The sequence below is a fragment of the Chrysemys picta genome, chromosome 20 (genome assembly GCF_011386835.1).
Source record: "Chrysemys picta bellii isolate R12L10 chromosome 20, ASM1138683v2, whole genome shotgun sequence".
Classification (NCBI taxonomy): Eukaryota; Metazoa; Chordata; order Testudines; family Emydidae; genus Chrysemys; species Chrysemys picta.
Window position 1 is genome coordinate 7515757 of NC_088810.1, and position 20790 is coordinate 7536546.

Below are 20790 nucleotides of genomic sequence, written 5' to 3' on the forward strand. Positions count from 1 at the left end.
CCGTATATTGCGGAGCTGCCAGTCATCGCTTGTTTCAAAGTCCTTTCGCACTCAGGGTGGAGGGTTTATTCCTGTCTCCCAGCCAGGTACATGGAGTGCTTTGCAAACATTAGCTAATTAAATGTTATTATTGTTCCGGGGGCTGGATCAATATAATTCTCCACGTTGTACAGGGGCGAGAAAAATGAGGCATAGATATGGGATAAGATACAGGCGAGCAAGGGCAGAGCTAGGAAGAGAACCCAGGTGACCTGACTCCCAGCCCCCGTTCTAACCACTAGACTCTGCACCTCTCCCAGAGCTGGGATAGAACCCAGGAGTCCTGATTCCCAGCCCCTCCTCATGCTAACCAGTCCCATTTGTAGGTGGATAGACCATTATCTCTCTCTGCCCCATTCACACACTCCACTATCTCCTCGATAACCAGACCATGTCACATTCTCCAGGATAGAAACCAGTGGCCCCTGATGGACTCCAAGCCTCTTGCTTCAATGCCCTGCGTCGGCCACTTTAATTAACTTCTCCTTGCCATGATTACAGAGCCTAATGAGGCACCTTTGGCTGGACACCTACTCACAGATGGGGACAAATCCGGGGGTAGCAGCAAAATGGATGATCAAAGTTTGAGATGAGGCCACCAGTGGGATGCATTTCCACGAGAGTCCACCAGGGGGTGGTGGAGGTGCCTGAGGCGTTGCAGTACCCAGCAACTCCGCCAGAGGGAGGCGTTGCAGTCTCACACTGCACAAACCCATGCCACGCACTGCCAGCAGGACGCCTCCCACCGCCGCGATCCATGAGAGCCAGCGCTCTCTGTCGCCCCCTCTTGCTGTGGAGGTGCACTGCGGGCGGCCACCCACCGCAGCGCTGCCTTGCGGCAGGAGGCAGAGGTGTGTGTTTTGGTACTGAGGTGGAGGGTTTGAGTCCCAGCAGAGGATCCGTGAGAGGAAGGCCGTGTTGCTAATAATCGCAACAGGAAGGCACCCGATTTGTCCCAGGATGATGATGTCCCAGTAGCCAGCTCTTCGTCCCTAAATCCCACAATGCTTTACAGGTCAGTGTCATTATCCCCACTGTACAGCGGGGGAAACTGAGGCACAAAGTGAGGAAGTGACTTGCATGGGGTCACGCAGCAGGCCACGAGATCTGGGCTCTGTCTGCTCAGCCTCGCAGGGCAGGGATTCCTTCGACACAGTGACCGGCAGAGGCCTTTGATGCAGAAGGGACTGGGGTATGGGGCCTAGAAATGGCTCAGCGGCGGATTCCAGTCCTGACCTGAGCGTGTCATGAGGCTGGGGCTTTCCAGCTTGGTCCTGGCCCCAGAGAGGGGATCCTGAACAGCGGGGGAGAGAGGGCAGCTCTGAGAAGATGTGGATTTGGGAAGAGGACCCAGGAGTCCTGACTCCCAGCCCCATGCTCCAACCCACTGGACCCCAGCACCAGGGATAGAACCCAGGAGTCCTGCCCCACAGTCGAGTCAGTCTCTGGGGGCCGAGGGTGGGTGACTGCTGGCATCACAGCTTGGAGCAGCAAACCTGGCCGCCCCCAAGGCCTCTGCATTGCTCCTGGGGCGGTCCCGGTGTCAGTTTCTCCGTTCGGCGGTAGAAGACCTTCCTGGCCAAGGGGGGCAGGGAGCAGACGCCCCAGAGCCGGGCCAGGAACCTGCGGCAGGAGTGCTGGACGGCGGAGGAGGAGAAGTAGAAGATGACGGGATCCAGGCTGGCGTTGAAGGTGCTCAAGAGCAGAGCCTTGTCCCGCCAGGACGGGCTGGCCCGCTGGACGAAGCCCACCACGTGGGAGACGTTGTAGGGCGTGAAGCAGACAATGAAGACGGCCAGGGTGGCTGCCACCAAGCCCACGGCCCGCTGCTTCTTCCCCCGGCGGATGTGGGGCGAGGAGACCACCACCCATACAAAGCCGCAGTAGCAGAAGGAGGTGAGCAAGGAGGGCACCAGGAAGAGGACGATGCCCAGCTCCAGGCGCACGGGGAGCAGCACCTGCAGCTGGCTGGGGGTGAAGTCATCGTAGCAGAGGCCCTTGGAGGAGGCGCTGGTGGTGTTGGCCGGCCCGCCGCCTGGCTGCAGCTCGGTCACGTAGACGATGCTGCAGTGGGCCAAGGAGCAGAACCACAGGCCCAGGCTGGCCAGGGCGGCGTAGGCGGGTCGGCGGCGCAGCTTGTAGCGGATGGGGTAGGCCGCAGCCAGGTAGCGCTCCACGCTGACGGCCGTCAGGAAGAGGGTGCTGGAGTAGATGGTGCTGAAGTAGAAGAGGCCGCTGAGGGGGCAGAGGAAGGCGGGCAGCGGCCAGCGCCCAGCCCGGGCCTCGGCCACCTTGAAGGGCAGGAAGGCCAGGAAGCAGAGGTCGGAGAGGGTGAGGTTGAGCAGGAGGATGCAGTTGGGGGTGGCCTTGCACCGCAGCTTGCGGATGAGGGCGTGCAGGGCCAGCAGGTTGGTGGGGAAGCCGGTCAGGATGGTCAGCAGGTAGATGGAGAGGTACAGGGCGCGCTCCTCGGGCTGCGGGGCCATGCTGGGGAGAGAGCGGAGACAGGGTCAGCGTGGGACGTGGGGCCTTTCCCCTCGAGGGGGCGCCGGCTCAGTGGGGGCAGGGAACGGGACGTGGGGCCTTTCCCCTCTAGGGGGCGCCGGCTCAGTGGGGGCAGGGAACGGGACGTGGGGCCTTTCCCCTCGAGGGGGCGCCGGCTCAGTGGGGGCAGGGAACGGGACGTGGGGCCTTTCCCCTCGAGGAGGCGCCGGCTCAGTGGGGGCAGGGAACGGGACATGGGGCCTTTCCCCTCTAGGGGGCGCCGGCTCAGTGGGGGCAGGGAACGGGAGGTGGGGCCTTTCCCCTCGAGGGGGCGCCGGCTCAGTGGGGGCAGGGAACGGGACGTGGGGCCTTTCCCCTCTAGGGGGTGCCGGCTCAGTGGGGGCCGGGAACGGGACGTGGGGCCTTTCCCCTCGAGGGGGTGCCGGCTCCATGGGGGCAGGGAACGGGACGTGGGGCCTTTCCCCTCTAGGGGGCGCCGGCTCAGTGGGGGCAGGGAACGGGACGTGGGGCCTTTCCCCTCTAGGGGGTGCCGGCTCAGTGGGGGCCGGGAACGGGACGTGGGGCCTTTCCCCTCGAGGGGGTGCCGGCTCAGTGGGGGCCGGGAACGGGACGTGGGGCCTTTCCCCTCGAGGGGGTGCCGGCTCAGTGGGGGCAGGGAACGGGACGTGGGGCCTTTCCCCTCGAGGGGGCGCCGGCTCAGTGGGGGCAGGGAACGGGACGTGGGGCCTTTCCCCTCGAGGAGGCGCCGGCTCAGTGGGGGCAGGGAACGGGACGTGGGGCCTTTCCCCTCGAGGGGGCGCCGGCTCAGTGGGGGCAGGGAACGGGACGTGGGGCCTTTCCCCTCGAGGGGGCGCCGGCTCAGTGGGGGCAGGGAACGGGACGTGGGGCCTTTCCCCTCGAGGAGGCGCCGGCTCAGTGGGGGCAGGGAACGGGACGTGGGGCCTTTCCCCTCGAGGGGGCGCCGGCTCAGTGGGGGCAGGGAACGGGACGTGGGGCCTTTCCCCTCGAGGAAGCGCCGGCTCAGTGGGGGCAGGGAACGGGACGTGGGGCCTTTCCCCTCGAGGGGGCGCCGGCTCAGTGGGGGCAGGGAACGGGACGTGGGGCCTTTCCCCTCGAGGGGGCGCCGGCTCAGTGGGGGCAGGGAACGGGACGTGGGGCCTTTCCCCTCGAGGGGGCGCCGGCTCAGTGGGGGCAGGGAACGGGACGTGGGGCCTTTCCCCTCGAGGGGGCGCCGGCTCAGTGGGGGCAGGGAACGGGACGTGGGGCCTTTCCCCTCGAGGGGGCGCCGGCTCCGATCCAGCCCCAGGACAGGGACTGGCTGGCTCAGGGGCTGAGATCTGAGTGGCCAGCGAAGTATTTTGCTTGGCTATCAAACCTGCTTTAGTGGCCCAGCCTTGGCAGCCGCTCGCACCCCTCCCTCCTTCCCTCCCCACCCCACTGGAGCACGGCTGGGGCATGACAACCCTGGGGGAACCCAACAGCCCTAGCCCAGATGTGTCTGCCCCTGCTCTCCCCAGCCCCATCGCTCTCTCTTGGCCATGGGGGGAGCTCATTCCCCCTCCCCCCCCCGTTGGCATGCACCCCCCATGCACTTCCGTTGCCCCCGCCCCAAACAGGCAGCGTCATCAGGCAGCCCCTCCTAGCCGGGAATGCACGGAAAGGGTCGTGCATTGCCAGGGATGCATGCGTGTGTGCACACGCCGAGCAGGGTCTGACGCAGCGTGTCCAGCAGGGGGCAGGGCTAACACACAGAGCAGGACTCATCCCCTCCAGCAGGGGGCAGCAGGGACACACACACACACACACACACACACACACACACATAGCAGGGCCCAGCCCCTCCAGCAGGGGGCAGCAGGGACGGACACGGACACACACACACACACACACACAGAGCAGGACTCATCCCCTCCAGCAGGGGGCAGCAGGGACACACACACACACACACACACACATAGCAGGGCCCAGCCCCTCCAGCAGGGGGCAGCAGGGACACACACACACACACACACACACACATAGCAGGGCCCAGCCCCTCCAGCAGGGGGCAGCAGGGACGGACACGGACACACACACACACACAGAGCTGGGCCCAGCCCCTCCAGCAGGAAGCAGCACACACACACACAAACACACACACACACGGAGCAGGAACAAGCCCCTCCAGCAGGGGGCAGCAGGGACACACACACACACACACACACACACACACACACACACACAGAGCAGGGCCCAGCAGACACACACAACCAGGACACCCCAAGTACCTCCCCTGACCCCCTGCCAATGTAGCCCCCTCCTCCCACCCCACTGCAAGGGGGGGGCTGAGACTGTGCCCAGTGCCCCAGGATGCGAAGCTGCACAGGGACAGCTCGCCTGGTGCTGGGGAACTGGATCAGAGCCGATTCCTGGGTTCTGTCTCCGGGAGTGGGGTCTAGTGGTTAGAGCAGGGGGGCTGGGAGCCAGGACTCCTGGGTTCTATCCCCAGCTCTGGGAGGGGAGCGGGGTCTAGTGGTTAGAGCAGGGAGCTAGGAGTCAGGACTCCTGGGTTCTATCCCCAGCTTTGGGAGAGGAGCGGGGTCTAGTGGTTAGAGCAGGGAGCTAGGAGCCAGGATTCCTGGGTTCTGTTCCTGATGGTGAGAGAATACAGGCTAGAGCTGGGGACAGCACCGGCAGGCCGCTGTCTGCCTTGATACATCAGGAGCTCTTGAGTGTCTCGTCGCAGGTTTAGGGAACAAATTGTCTCCCAAGAGACAGACAGCGGGTCAGTTACAAGGTGTCTCTTCCCCCGCGTAATAACGGCCTAACTCAATCCGGGGGCTTGGCTCATCTTTCCAGAATAGTGCCTGAGTCACTCAGTTCCCGTGACTGGCCTGGGGGCTTAATTCTCATCCCGTGGTCACTCTCCCGCTGCATTAACTACACTAGCTCTCTGCTGGCAGGCAGGGCTGGCCCCAGAGTGGCGCTAGGGGGCGCTGTGCTGCAGGGGGCAGGGTGGGGCTCTCCCCTGGCAGTCAGGGCTGCCCCAATGCCCCAGAGCGGCGCTAGGGGGCGCTGCGAGGCAGGGCAGCCCAGGTCATGTGTGTACATTGCTTATCTGTGTTCTTTGAAGCCGGCGCATTTGCATGCCCCAGATTGGCCTGGCCGCTCTCCTCTCCCTTATCTGTCAGACAGTCGAGCGCAGCGGGAGAGAACGTGGGAACCGCGGCAATGCAAGATCCCCCCAACCCTGCCTGCAAACTGCGGGCCAACAACCCCACACTTTCCCACGGCCCTTCCTCCGCTAGGAGACGACACGGCAGCTGAACGGAGCTCTGCCCATCGGAACGCCCCACACCTCCCTCCCGAAGGGCTGGGGGAGAGGATGCAGGGCCCCCGCGGGCACCTCTCTAGCTAGGAGAATAAACAGGCTAACCCGACCCTTGGGAGCCAGGACTCCTGGGTTCTATTCCCAGCTCTGCCCTATACTCCCTGTGTAATCACTTTGAGCAAGTCACTTTGTGCCTCAGTTTCCCCCAGTCTATAAAAGGGAGGCAGGCCCTCCCTTCCTCTCTGCCTGAGCGGCAGGCCAAGTACCAAGATCAGCTCATAACTGTATCATTAAGGTTGAACAAAGTTCCTGTTTTAGCAACGGGGCCTCCAAAATGCCCTAAAACCCGCGGGTCAGTGGTGCCAATCTGGGGTCAGGCGGCTGGGTGGCTACCTCATGGAATAAAGGACCTGCTGCTCTATGGTTCTCTCTCTCTTTGCTCTTATCAGGGGAAATAAATCTTCCCTCTTTTCACCCCCGCCCCCAATCTCTGCTCCTAGCCCCCCAATGCCAAGCCCACCTGCTGCTACTCCAGAACGGCTCCGTTCTGAGCTGGCATTTCCCTCGGAAATCAGCGGGGACCTAATAATACATTTGCTTTACCCTGGCTCCAGAAATGGGGCATGAGGCCTTTCCCCCCTAGGGGGCGCTGGTTCCGATCCAGACCCAGGGTGGGGGACTGGCTGGCTCAGGGACTGGGACACGGGGCCTTTCCCCCCTAGAGGGCGCTGTTTCTGATCTGGACCCAGGGCAGGGGATTGGCTAGCTCAGGAGGGTGGGGAATGGGACCTTTCCCCTCTAGGGGGCACCAGCTCCCATCTGGCCCCAGGGCAGGGGACTGGCGGGGGGGGGAGGGGGCGCGCAGGGAATGGGACACTGGGCCTTTCCCCTCTAGAGGGCACCAACTCCACACTGTACCCACATAGCCTCATGCGACAACTCCCTGGCCACAGGCCGTCAGCAGAGCTTGAACCCTGGGCCTCTAGATAAACAGCCCAGCCCATGTGAGCTAAGAGAGTCGCTCCGTTACCTGGCAGATATAGTAGGCTAGTATCCCCTTACGTCTTCCAGCCGTAGAGGAGGTTGCATTGTAGATCCAGGAACTGGCGGCCCCAGCCCAGCCGCTAATGGCGGGCACCGGCTTAGAGGCCGACTTAGGGCATGTCTACACCCGGAGTGCAATCGCAGCGTAGACGCACTCTGAGTCGCAGCCATGAGGAAGGTGACGAGATGCTCGGCTCAGGATGGGAGGTGCACGCCCAGCCCCGGCAGGCCAGTGAGGGGCAGAGTGCAGGGGATCTGGGCACGGCTGAGGGGGTGTGGGGAGCCCAGGGCTGCGGGTCGGGATTGAGGGGCACCGGCAGAGCTGGGGTACACGCAGAGCTAGCTAGCGAAAACAGCAGCTGGACAGGCTGATGGATGGATCTAATGAGGGGAGTTTAGCCGCTGGCGGGGGAGGGTTTTTCTCATCATCCTGATCAGGGGAATCTAAGTCGGAAACCCAATTTCCCTTCCCCCTGACGGCCTGGGGGAGCGGCTGGTCGGTGGAACAGGCTTCACGGACGCTGGCGTCTGGTACGGACCACACAGGGGAACGTCACGTCCCACCCTCCTGAAGCAGAGCTCCCAGCCCTCCCCCCGCCCCCCGTTCTGACCCCCTACATCCCCACTCCCCTCCCAGAGCTGGGGAGAGAAGCCAGGAGTCCTGGCTCCCAGCCCCCACCACTGCTCTAACCACTAGGCCCCACTGGCTTTAAACTACCAGGAAGAAATGCCGGCTAGTGCCCAGGGTTCTGGGCCACAGTCACGCCGACCAGACCCTCTGCTCAGCTCAGCACCTCAGAGCCTAAATGTACCTGCACTGCCCTTCCCCTCCCCCCATGTGGACCTGGCCCAATGCCCCTCACCTGGTGAGGGGACCCTGGTAAAATGGGGGTTACAGCCCCCCACAAACCACCAAACCCAGATCTGCTCTGCCCCAGCCTGCCCTTTCGGGTACTATTGAGGCAACAGCTGATCAGATTTGGTGACAAGACACTGAGATGCAGCCACCTCTGGGGTGGGGCAGCCGGGGAACAGCCACACAGCAATGCCACACGGGTATGGCTCAGTTAGATCAAGATTGATACCTGGGCTCTGTGCCCAGCTCTAGGAGGGGAGTGGGGTCTAGTGGCTAGAACAGGGGGTACTAGGAGCCAGGACTCCTGGGTTCTATCCCCGGGTGTGGAGTTTAGTGGTTAGAGCAGGGGGGGCTGGGAGCCAGGACTCCTGGGTTCTCTCCCTGGCTCTGGGAGGGGAGAGGGAGCTAGTGGTTAGAGCAGGGGGGCTGGGAGCCAGGACTCCTGGGTTCTCTCCCTGGCTCTGGGAGGGGAGTGGAGTTTAGTGGTTAGAGGTGAGGGAGCTGGGAGTCAAGACTCCTGGGTTCTCTCCCTGGCTCTGGGAGGGGAGTGGGAGCTAGTGGTTAGAGCAGGGGGGGCTGGGAGTCAGTACTTCTGGGTTCTATCCCCAGCTCTATTGTATTGGACACAGCCGTAGCTGCCAAATATCCAAATAAAGACACCAATACAAGTGGGAGCCGGACTTCTCTCTGCCAGTCCCAGCCATTAGACCCCCCCTGCACTCCCAGAGCTGGGGACAGAACCCCGGTGTCCTGGTGCCGTATATCTCTCTGTGGATTTGGGCTGGATCTTCATTGTACTCAGGCGTCTCTAACATCCAGGGGTGTCTGATCTCTCAGCCCTTTGTCCCTCCCTAGTCACCCAGCGACTCCGCCCGGCGTCGGCGCTAATGGTGCGGGGATGGCCAATCTGCTGGTTGTGTGACGTTAAAGCCAAACAGCACTTCCCAATTTCCAGGAATGGATTTAAAGGCTGCTAGGGGCCAATGTGCAGAAAAATAAGAAAATCACAATAAACCTCCTTCCCTAAGCACGTTGGAGAGCTGGAGTCTGGGGCAGAAAAGCAGCCGGTGTTTACACAACATGCTAAAGGCTGAAAGAAAGAAACAGATTTGCCACACAGCAAATCATTAACCCATGGGACTCCCCGCCACTGGGTGCTAGGAGGGTTAAGGATCCAGGCCCTGCTATGAGAGACAGTCCCTGACCCGGGGGAGATCAGGGCCCCGCTAGGCCAGGCAATGCCCAGGCACACGGCCAGAGACAGTCCTTAGTGAAGCAAACTCCTGCCAGGGATGTGTTGGATTTCGCCCATCACACATTTGCTGCTCTCTGAAAGGCAGGTGTGCACACACACACGCACATCATGGTCACACCAAAGGATCGGTGCACGCACACACAGACCCAGAACAGGGATCAGCTCCTCCTGCAGGGGGCAGCAGGGATCCCCCCCCCCGAGCATCGATCTCAGGGCTCCCAGGATCACCCACACACAGAGCACGGCACACCCCGATCTGTTTCAAGGTCATTCTCCAGGGATGCTTGTCCCAGGGCCGGGAGCGCAGCCAGCTCGTCACTAGAGCAAACCTGTCGCCCTGACAGAGACGGGTCCCCGTGGGATGCCGGGAGATGGGGTCGCGGGCAGGTTCATTGGCACGAACCGGAGCAGGACTTGTGGCTTCGTCCACTCCTGCTTCTGTACATCCTGGCTGGGGGCGGGGCGGATCTCACATCCCCCTGAGCTATAAGGATTGCCTGAAACCCCCTGTTCTCACCACTAGATCTCACAGCCCTCCCAGGGCTGGGGACAGAACCCAGGAGTCCTGGCTCCCAGCCCCCCCGCTCTAACCACTAGACCCCACTCCCCTTCCAGAGTTGGGGTAGAACCCAGGAGTCCTGGCTCCCAGCCCCCCTGCTCTAACCACTAGACCCCACTGCTCTCCCCAGCCCAGGGCCATGCTGACAGGCATCTCTTGCCTACAGGGAGGTGTTTGTGTGACGCAGAGGGAACAAATCGATCCCATTAATGGTTCCTCAGCACGGGGCCCCGGGGTCGCTGGCATGGACAGCAGTAAACAGGTGCAGCCCCGTGTTGCTGGGAAGCCAGAAAGTTTTCTGCAGTAGGTAAACAGACAATGTTCCAGCCCTGGCGAGCTGGAACAGGGGACAGGCCACCTTCCACCTCTAGGAGGCATCGGCTCCCATCCGGCCCCAGAGCGGGGCACTGGCTGACTCTGGGGCCAGGGCATGGGATATGGGGCCTTTCCCCTCTACACCACACTCCCAATACCCAGCTGGGAATGGAAACCAGGAGTCCGAAAGAAAGATTGACTTGAAACATCCACCTTCCTGGGTTGGCTCCCCAGTTCCGGGAGGAGGGTGGGGTCTAGTGGGTTAGAGCGGGGGGGTTGGGAGCCAGGACTCCTGGGTTCTATTCTGGGCACTGCCATCTGCACAATGAATTGCTTTACACCGGGAACCATGGCGCTCGTATGAGACGGGAACATCTGCCTGTCCAGCCAGCCAGCCATGCACACCCCCCAGGTAAACATATCTGGCCATCCTTCGCTCTGTCTATGCACCTCCTTTCCTCTCTCTGCTGTTTGTTCACAGGCCTCAGGCCGGGACGGGGCATCACATTGAACTCACCAGGGCAAGCCAAATCTCAGCCATTGATTAGATAGATAGATAGAGGGGGTGTCGGGATAGATAGAGGGGGTGTCTGGGGATAGACAGAAGGGGTGTATGGGGATAGATAGATAGAGGGGGTGTCTGGGGATAGACAGAAGGGGTGTATGGGGATAGATAGATAGAGGGGGTGTCTGGGGATAGACAGAAGGGGTGTACGGGGATAGATAGATAGAGGGGGTGTCTGGGGATAGACAGAAGGGGTGTATGGGGATAGATAGATAGAGGGGGTGTCTGGGGATAGATAGATAGAAGGGGTGTCTGGGGATAGATAGATAGATAGATAGATAGGGGGTGTCTGGGGATAGACAGAAGGGGTGTACGGAGATAGATAGATAGATAGATAGATAGATAGAGGGGTGTCTGGGGATAGACAGAAGGGGTGTATGGGGATAGATAGATAGAGGGGGTGTCTGGGGATAGATAGATACGGGGTGTCTGGGGATAGACAGAAGCGGTGTACGGGGATAGATAGATAGAGGGGGTGTCTGGGGATAGATAGATAGGGGGTGTCTGGGGATAGACAGAAGGGGTGTACGGGGATAGATAGATAGAGGGGGTGTCTGGGGATAGATAGGGGATGTCTGGGAATAGATAGATAGGGGGTGCCTGGGGATAGACAGAAGGGGTGTACGGGGATAGATAGATAGAGGGGGTGTCTGGGGATAGATAGGGGATGTCTGGGAATAGATAGATAGGGGGTGCCTGGGGATAGATAGATGGAAGGGGTGTACGGGGATAGATAGATAGAGGGGGTATCTGGGAATGGATAGATAGATAGAGGGGGTGTCTGGGGATAGATAGGGGGTGTACGGGGATAGATAGATAGAGGGGGTGTCTGGGAATGGATAGATAGATAGAGGGGGTGTCTGGGGATAGATAGATAGAGGGGGTATCTGGGGATAGATAGGGGGTGTATGGGGATAGATAGTTTATGGAGATGGATGGATAGATAGGTGGGGAGATGGAGGCATGTGGGGGGGTAGAGGATTGAAGGGGGATGAAGGGATGAGAAGATGGAGGGGTATAGAGGGATGGATGGGGAGATGGAGGGGCGTGGGGGGGATGGATGGATGCATGGGGAAGTGGGGAGATGGAGGCATGTGGGGGAATGGAGTGATGAGATGGAGGAGTGTGGGTGGATGGATGGGGAAGCAGGGAGATGGAGGTGTGTGGGGGAGATGGAGGGGTGTAGAGGGATGGAAGGGAGAGATGAAGGGGTGTGGGGGGGATGGATGGAGGTTGGGGGGGATGGAAGGATGGAGACTTAGCCGGGTACAGGGGAAGGGGGTGCAGGTGGAGGGTTGGATGGGGAGGGACCGAGGGCAGTGCAAGGCGGTATGGGGCTGGGGGGGAGGATGGAGGGTGTAAGAGGACACAGAGAGGTAGATAGGTGGATGTCGGGGGCAGGGGGGGGGAATAGATGAAGGGGTTGGTGATGGGTGGAAGGGTAGGGGCTATAGTGGTGAATGGATATGGGAGGATGGACAGAGGGGTGGCTAGGGGACTAGATCAAGGAAGGGAGGGATGGGAGCTATGGGGGAGGGTGGGATGGACAGGTGAGGTGGGGATGGATGGAGGAAGGGTTAGGGCTATGGGGGTACATGGGGGGCTGGTTGGAGGACTGTGGGGCTATGGGAGGGGGGATGGAGGTGGACCGGGGGGATCTCACACACACTCTACAAAGGACGGATTAATTGGAGGTGCTGAGGGGCTGGATGGATGGATGGAGGGAGGGAGGGAGGGAGGGTGCATAGGGGCTGGATTGGGGGATATGGGAGGATGGATGAAGGGAGAAGGGGTTGGGGCACATGGGGGTGGATTTGAGGGATCGATGGATGGGGTGCATGAAAGGATGGAGAGAGGGTGGGATGGATGATCTGTGGGGGATGGATGGATCTGGGGTGCATGGGGGGGACAGATGAAGGGAAGAGGGGATGGGGACTATGGGGATGGGGATGGATGGATGGAGGGGGATGGGGGCTATCGGGTGCAGGGGGTGGGGGCTATGGTGTGGATGGATGGAGGGACAGGGGGGATGGGGGCTATGGGGATGGATATGGATGGATGGAGGGGGATGGGGGCTATCGGGTGCAGGGAGTGGGGATATGGTGTGGATGGATGGAGGGACAGGGGGGATGGGGGCTATGCGGGAGGCTATGGGAGGCTGGGGCCAGGATCTATGGGGCACGCACAGATTTAAGGCCAGGGGGACGCGTCCTCCCCTTCCTAATCCCCAGCCGGGCACCTACCGCGCTGGAGAGTGGCCGGACTCCTGGGTCCCTCGGCTGGAGCGCTGCCTCCGGAGTCCCGTCCCGTCTGCTCCGCTCCGCCGGCTGCAGTCCCCGCACCCCGCCCGCACCAGCTGGCGCCGCCCGGGGGCGGGGCTAAAGTGGGCACGGACTGGGAGCTGCACCGGGATGGGGGGGGGGGCGGACTGGGAGCTCGCCCTGGGGGGGCTGAACCCTGGTGCAGTGGAGCTGGGGGGCAGAGATCCCGGAGGAATCGCCCCCCAGGGAGGGGGCAGGAGAAAGAGCGCTCAGGCTGCTGAAGGCTAACATTGGACAAAGACCAGGCAGTGGGGAGCCGCTGAGAGCAGAACCCAGGAGTCCTGGCTCCCAGCCCCCTGCTCTAACCACTAGACCCTCCCACCCCAAGCCAGGGAGAGAACCCAGGAGTCCTGGCTCCTCCCTCCTAACCACTAGACCCCACTCTCCTTCCAGAGCTGGGGAGAGAACCCAGGAGTCCTGGCTCCCAGCCCCCTGCTCTAACCACTAGATCCTCCCACCCCAAGCCAGGGAGAGAACCCAGGAGTCCTGGCTCCAAGATCCCCTTCTCGGGCCACAAAACAGCGCCCAGTATTCCAGAGCTGGCATGGCAGCGGTCTGTGGGTTGGGACTGAGGGGCACCGGCAGAACTGGGTTGCCGGGGGGACCCCAGGGCTGGGGCTGCAGGTCGGGATTTCTCCCTAGCTATTGTTATTAATTCCGCAACCCTGCGCGCTGCAGGCCTCTCTCCGTGTTTACCATTTTAATACCCTTTCTATTACGTTCAACGACTTCCCCAATAAACCTCTGCCCCGACGATGGATCTAACCTTTCATCCCTGCCCAGCTCGGCGCTTCCCCTTTTCCCTGGTCTCCCTGGAGGACGAATCACACAACAAAAACACACAATGGAGTTAATGGCAGCTGGCCCGGACCCGACCGAACCCCGCCGTACCCTGCCCCCACTACGACTCAGAGGCATCGTTTGCATAGGCAAAGTGGGTGGTCAGACTGTACATTTCCAATTTCCAGTTTCCCTAATGCTTTCCTTCCTTAACGATCTCAGCACCGAGACTCGGCCACCTCCGGGGCAGGGCAGCGAGGGAGCAACCGCACGGGGATGGCTCGCCTGGTGCTGAGATGCGACCAGCTCTGGGGGGGGGGGGGGGGGGCAGCTGGGGAACAGCCTCATAACGACACCCCCAGCTATGCCCCCAGCACGGTGCCCCTGTGCCAGCCTTCCTCTGTAGCATGGGGCGCAGCTCGCCTGCTGACCTCACCTGCACACGTCTCCCCTAACCAATCCCCTGCAGTGGCTGGGGGCTCTGGTCTTGCAGGTGTCTGCTGTTCTCTGCCTGGAGCAAGCGCCACCGTCTGGCCAGGCGCTGCAGGACGTTGCCCCGGCTGATCTAAGGGGCCCTGCGGGGCGGATCCGCTGGTGAGCCTGGTGCCAGGCTGGCACCGTGCTGAGACACAGCTCAGACGCTGGCAGGTTCTCCCAGGGGCGGGCGGTGCTGGGGGCGGCTCAGTGTGGGTTTGATTTGCGCTGGGCTGGCGGCTGGCTCGGCCGGGACGTAAGCTGGTTACCCCCTGGGCCAGGGACCCTGGCAACTCCAGACACCTGCCCTGCGTCGAGGGGTCTAGGACACGTGTCCTCACCAACCACGCCCAGTGGCCGGGTCCCGCTCTGTGTCTTGCCACGTGCAGCCTACCGGCCGGTTTGTCCCCCTCACACCCACTGCAGGATCCTTTGGTAAGCGCCACCCTCACCCTTTGATTAAATATGGGGGGGGGGCTGTTAGCATTGTCACAGAGCCAGCCACACTCCAGCCCTCCTGCATGGGACAGGCCGGAGAACTGCCCCCAATAACCCCAGCGCCAATCCATAAAAACCCAGCCAACTCTGATCTAAACCCTGCGCTGACCGAGAAGGCCCCAGGCCCCTCAGGAAATTGTTCCAGTGATTAATGACACTCGCCGGGACAAACGTCTACACTACACAATCAAAGCGACCCAACGTCAGCACACGGCCGCTGCGGGAATGACATCGCTTGTGCGTGTCTACGCTTGGGTTCCCGTGTCGCCGGTGTGCGTCCGCACCACGAGCGCCAGCCCCGATTGTACCGTCACCACGGCCCCTGAAAGCCAGCAACAGGCAACGTGAGCAACGCGGCATCTGCACTGACACCGCGTCGACCGCTCATCTGGTCTTTGTTATCGAAACCAGCCTACCACATCTCTCCCCCGGGGCTCCGTCTGGTGCATCACAATTGCTTCACACATCCGAGCCTGCCCTCCGTTCCCCTGCCGTCCGAACGACTGCCACAGCCTGTTAGAATCTCCATCCATCACCGTCTGCGTCTAGACATCGCAGGTCAGAGCTCTCCGCTCCCGCAGCCTTCCCCACAGCACCGAGGCCCGGGGAGGAGAGGAGACTCGCTGGGTCCCACGTGGCCGGATCGGGCCGAGGCAAAGGTCAGCCTTGCGGGGCCAGGCCAGGCAGTTACTCCCAGCCCCTGTGGTTGGGATTTTCCTGCTGTTAGTCACCCGGAGTTTGAATGCAGGGAAACGTTTGTCAAATATTTTCAGAACAGGAAATGCCCCCCCACCCCCCAAAGGTGCTTGTGTCTCAGAGGACAAAGAGGGGGCAGGTTCTATACACGGATCAGCCATCACAGGGTCATTTTTACTGGCTTTTTTGGCTGCAGCCGTCGGAGCAGCAGAATGTGAGGCTGCCACATGCCGGCCTGGTCTGGCTCTGCATCCTGCCACGTGCAGCGTGCCAGCCGGGTCGTGCTCTGCATCCTGCCACGTGCAGCGTGCCAGCCGGGTCGTGCTCTGCGTCCTGCCACGTGCAGCATGCCAGCCGGGTCGTGCTCTGCATCCTGCCACGTGCAGCGTGCCAGCCGGGTCGTGCTCTGCATCCTGCCACGTGCAGCGTGCCAGCCGGGTCGTGCTCTGCGTCCTGCCACGTGCCGTGTGCCAGCCGGGTCGTGCTCTGCATCCTGCCACATGCAGCGTGCCAGCCGGGTCGTGCTCTGCATCCTGCCACGTGCAGCGTGCCAGCCGGGTCGTGCTCTGCGTCCTGCCACGTGCCGTGTGCCAGCCGGGCCGTGCTCTGCGTCCTGCCACGTGCCGTGTGCCGGCCTGGTCCTGCTCTGCGTCCTGCCACGTACCGTGTGCCGGCCTTGTCCTGCCACATGCCGTGTGCCGGCCTGGTCCTGCTCTGCGTCCTGCCACGTACCGTGTGTCGGCCTTGTCCTGCTCTGCATCCTGCCACGTGCTGTGTGCCAGCCAGGTCTTGCTCTACGTCCTGCCACGTGCCATGCCAGCCGAGTCCTGCTCTGCATCCTGCCACGTGCCGTGTGCCAGCCTGGTCCCGCTCTGCGTCCTGCCACGTACAGCATACCGGCCGATTCATCCCCCTCGTGCCCACTTGCAGGATCTGTGGGCAAGTGCCACCCTTTCCCTTTGTTTAAATATTGGAGAGGGGGAAACTGTTACCATTGTCACAGCACTTTTTTTGTGTCACAGGTCAAAATAAACCCTTCCAGTGGGGCTTGTTCGAGTGGGGGGGGGGGAGGACCTGAACAGAGCCAGCCACACTCCAGCCCTCCAGCCTGGCACAGGTCAGAGAACTGCCCCCAATAACCCCGGAGCCGACCTGGGAAAACCCAGCCAACCCTGATCTAAACGCGGCGCTGACGGAGAAGGCCCCAGGCCCCTCGGGCAATTCTTCCGGTGATTAATGACTCTCGCCGGGACAAACATCTACGCTACACAATCAAGGCGACCCAGCGTCGGCACACGGCCGCTGTGGGAATGATATCGCTGTGCATGTCTACGCTTGGGTTCCCGTGTCGCCGGTGTGCGTCCGCACGAGCGCCTGCACTGATTGTACCGCCAGCGTGGGGCACCGTGGGCCGGCCCCTGAAAGCCAGCAACAGGCCACGTGAGCAACGCAGTGTCTGCACTGACACCGCGTCGATCTACCTACACCAGGATGGATGCTCCGCCGCTCAGGGAGGGGGTGTTATGAAGTCAGGGGAACAGGTGGGTGACATCGGGGGCAGTGAAATTTTAGTGTTGGGGCGACATCAGCTGCCTTACTGCATCCGCGTTGGAGACCAGGGCCACGCCTTGTTTCCAGTCTGACTCTATCTAGCGTCACCTCCCAGGCACCGGATCTGGTCAGACCCTCCTCTGCTAGGCTGACGAGCCAATCGTTAGATACTTGATCGCGACGTAGGTACCTAGAGATGGGGATCAGTCCTGCCAAAGCCTGTTACAATCTCCATCCGTCACTGTCTGCGTCTAGACATCGCAGGTCAGAGCTCTCCGCTCCCGCAGCCTTCACCACAGTGCCGAGGCCCGGGGAGGAGAGGAGACTCGCTGGGTCCCACGTGGCCGGATCGGGCCAAGGCAAAGGTCAGCCTTGCGGGGCCAGGCCAGGCAGTTACTCCCAGCCCCTGTGGTTGGGATTTTCCTGCTGTTAGTCACCCGGAGTTTGAATGCAGGGAAACGTTTGTCAAATAATTTCATAACAGGAAATGCCCGCCCCCCCATCCCAAAAGTGCTTGTGTCTCAGAGAGGACAAATGGGAGGCAGGTTTTATGCACCGGTCATTTTTTTCTGGCTTTTTTAGCTGCAGCTGTCGGAGTAACAGAATGTGAGGCTGCCACGTGCCATGTGATGGCCTGGTCCCGCTCTGCGTCCTGCCACGTGCCGTGTGCCGGCCTGGTCCTGCTCTGCGTCCTGCCACGTACCGTGTGCCGGCCTTGTCCTGCCATGTGCCGTGTGCCGGCCTTGTCCCGCTCTGCGTCCTGCCACGTGCCGTGTGCCGGCCTGGTCCGGCTCTGCGTCCTGCCACGTGCCGTGTGCCGGCCTGGTCCGGCTCTGCATCCTGCCACGTACCGTGTGCCGGCCTGGTCCGGCTCTGCATCCCGCCACGTGCCGTGTGCCGGCCTGGTCCGGCTCTGCATCCTGCCACGTGCCGTGTGCCGGCCTGGTCCGGCTCTGCATCCTGCCACGTACCGTGTGCCGGCCTGGTCCGGCTCTGCATCCCGCCACGTGCCGTGTGCCGGCCTGGTCCGCCTCTGCATCCTGCCACGTGCCATGTGCCGGCCTGGTCCGGCTCTGCGTCCTGCCACGTGCCGTGTGCCGGCCTTGTCCCTCTCTGCATCCTGCCACGAGCTGTGTGCCGGCCTGGTCCCGCTCTGCGTCCTGCCACGTGCCGTGTGCCGGCCTGGTACTGCTCTGCGTCCTGCCACGTGCCATGTGCCGGCCGGGTCTGGCTCTGAGTCCTGCCACGTGCAGCATGCCAGCCAGTTTATCCCCCTCACGCCCACTTGCAGGATCGGTGGGTAAGCGCCTCCCTTACCCATTGTTTAAATATGGGGGAGGGGGAACTATTGTCGTTGCCACAGCACTTTTTTTGTGTCACAGGCAAAATAAACCCTTCCAGGGGGGCTTGTTTGGGGGCACAGAGGCCTGAACAGAGCCAGCCACACTCCAGCCCTCCTGCATGGCACAGGCCAGAGAACTGCCCCCAACAACCCTGGAGCCGACCTGGGAGAAACCCAGCCAACCCTGATCTAAACGCTGCGCTGACGGAGAAGGCCCCAGGCCCCTCGGGAAATTCTTCCAGTGATTAATGACTCTCGCCAGGACAGATGTCTATACTACACAATCAAGGCGACCCAACGTCGGCACACGGCTGCCTCGGCGATGACATCACTTGGGCGTGTCCACACTTGGGTCTCCGTGTCGCCGGTGCGCGTCCGCCCCACGAGCCCCAGCCCCGATTGTACCGCTGGTGCCTGTGTCTCAGGCGGCAGGTTTTACGCGTGGATCGGCCATAACAGGGTCATTTTTTTCAAGCGTCTTCAGCAGCAGCTGTGGGAGCAGCAGAATGTGAAGCCTGATCCTCGCACGCCTTGTCCGAGCAGCGTGTGCCATGCTCGCGCGGTCCGCCCCCGTCCCAGCAGCCTCTGAGCCAATCTAGGGCTGAGGACACTAGCTAAGCCTGGTTGGCCTCTTTCTTTCTTTGCTCACAAAAAGACTTTTTATCAGCGCTCACCCTCTAGCCGTTGAGTGAGCGAAGCCCACGTCTTTCCATTTCAGCAACAAAATCCGAGCTCCCTAAAGATAAAAATACACAGATCTTTCCATTGATAACAACCAGAATCGACAGCCAATCGACCCCAGAGAAACGTCTTGAGACTGTGCCACGCTCCCTTTAAGGCTGTTGACGCTGTCTGTATTGACAGGTGACACTGACGGTCGAAGGTTTAACGATTAGCGTCAACTTTTGGAACAGCTGGGTCATTAAAATTTAGTTATAGACTCAGAGAAGATTAGGGTTGGAAGAGACCTCAGGAGATCACCTAGTCCAATCCCCTGCTCAAAGCAGGACCAACCCCAACTAAATCATCCTAGCCACCTCCCTAGGTAACCCATTCCAGTGCTTCACCAACCTCCTAGTGAAATAGTGTTTCCTAATATCCAACCTAGACCTCCCCCACTGCAACTTGAGACCATTGCTCCTTGTTTTGTCATCTGCCACCACTGAGAACAGCCGAGCTCCATCCTCTTTGGAACCCCCCTTCAGGTAGCTGAAGGCTGCTTTCAAATCCCCCCTCATTCTTCTCTTCTGCAGACTAAACAAGCCCAGTTCCCTCAGCCTCTCCTCGTAAGTCATGTGCTCCAGCCCCCTAATCATTTTTGTTGCCCTCCGCTGGACTCTCTCCAATTTGTCCACATCCCTTCTGCAGTGGGGGGCCCAAAACAGGACACAGTACTCCAGATGTGGCCTCACCAGTGCCGAAGAGAGGGGAATAATCACGATCTGCTGGCAATGCTCCTACTAATGCAGCCCAATATGCCGTTGGCCTTCTTGGCAACAAGGGCACACTGCTGACTCATATCCAACTTCTCATCCACTGTAACCCCCAGGTCCTTTTCTGCAGAACTGCTGCTTAGCCAGTCGGTCCCCAGCCTGTGGCAGTCCATGGGATTCTTCCTTCCTAAGTGCAGGACTCTGCACTTGTCCTTGTTGAACCTCATCAGATTTCCTTTGGCCCAATCCTCCAGTTAGTCAGACACCCCCCTCCCCCCCGCCATTGTCTGATCCCATCGTCATTTCCTGCAACTCTGAACATTGAAACGGATGAAAACTGGGGGTGGGGGAAACGCTGAAGCCGAAACGTGGAGATTATCTGTGGAATTTATTTTAAAAACGGCAAATCGAAAGGCCGCGGGGGCGTCGGGGCCCCTTGCAGCGGTGGAGCAATAGCTGAAAAGCAAACGGCCCCGGGGAAAACCATGTCAGGGGATTGCAGCCGCGATGCCCTCGCTGACCTTGGCTGACTTTGGCCTGGCTGCTCCATAACGGCCGGACTCATCCAGGTGGTGAATATCGTCTAACCCCCCTCCCCCGCAAAAAGAGACACACCAGGCTGTAGGATCTTGAGAATTTCGGTGGATTCCCATTGCCGCCGACCTGCCCACCCCTGGCTTTTGGTTTCCTTCTGGTGCCCCGTCCCTCGGGGATACTTGGTACCCCCCATTACCTGGTTACCCCGCCCAGTGCCAAGTACCCTGTAACTGGGTGTTAGCTCCAGTGCATGTGTGTCCCCACTAACCACCCCCCACTGGCCACCTTCCGCCACTGCAGCCTCTAAATATTTAGGATGCGACTGTCCGCTCCCGTCTCTGGTCCCCCACATTCCCCTGGGGCTCAGGTGTGAGGTGCTGGTGCCCTCTGGTGGACACAGCAAATACTGCACCTGGCTTTTTCCAGGACTGTAGGAAATCTGGGGGAAGGGGGTGGCACTCCAAAGGGGGGGACAGTCAGGAGCAGGAGGGGACACGGGGTGGGGGGGGGTCTCTGGCAGACTGGGGTCTGCCCATGGACTGCAGGCACTGCGTAGCTAGGCCAGGGAGCGCCTTCACAGGGCCCGTCCTTGGGCCGTGCTTAGGGAGCGGCTCCCGGACTTGCTGGGAAAAGCAGACGGTGCCAGAGCTGAGTGATGCCTTCCAAGGAGCTCCTGACCTCTCCCCCGCTCTGCCCCCGTGCCCTGCAGG

The 20790-nt window shown here is 61.1% G+C and overlaps 1 protein-coding gene across 2 annotated transcripts; it reads right to left on the bottom strand.

The window, feature by feature from the left end:
- Window positions 1-252: 252 nt before the first annotated feature.
- LOC101948181 (free fatty acid receptor 3-like) lies at window positions 253-15267 on the bottom strand. Of its 2 annotated transcripts, none has more exons than XM_065573852.1 (2): window positions 14938-15267; window positions 253-2526 (listed from the first exon to the last, which is right to left on the bottom strand). In XM_065573852.1, exons 1-2 carry the CDS (start codon window positions 14940-14942, stop codon window positions 1515-1517), a joined length of 1017 nt encoding a protein of 338 aa, XP_065429924.1. In that variant the 5' UTR covers window positions 14943-15267; the 3' UTR covers window positions 253-1514. The 2 variants fall into 2 exon arrangements, with proteins under 2 accessions (XP_065429924.1, XP_005312793.2); XM_005312736.5 differs by lacking the exon at window positions 14938-15267 and adding an exon at window positions 12692-12826 and having other exon boundaries at window positions 258-2526.
- Between the last annotated feature and the right edge of the window lie 5523 nt (window positions 15268-20790).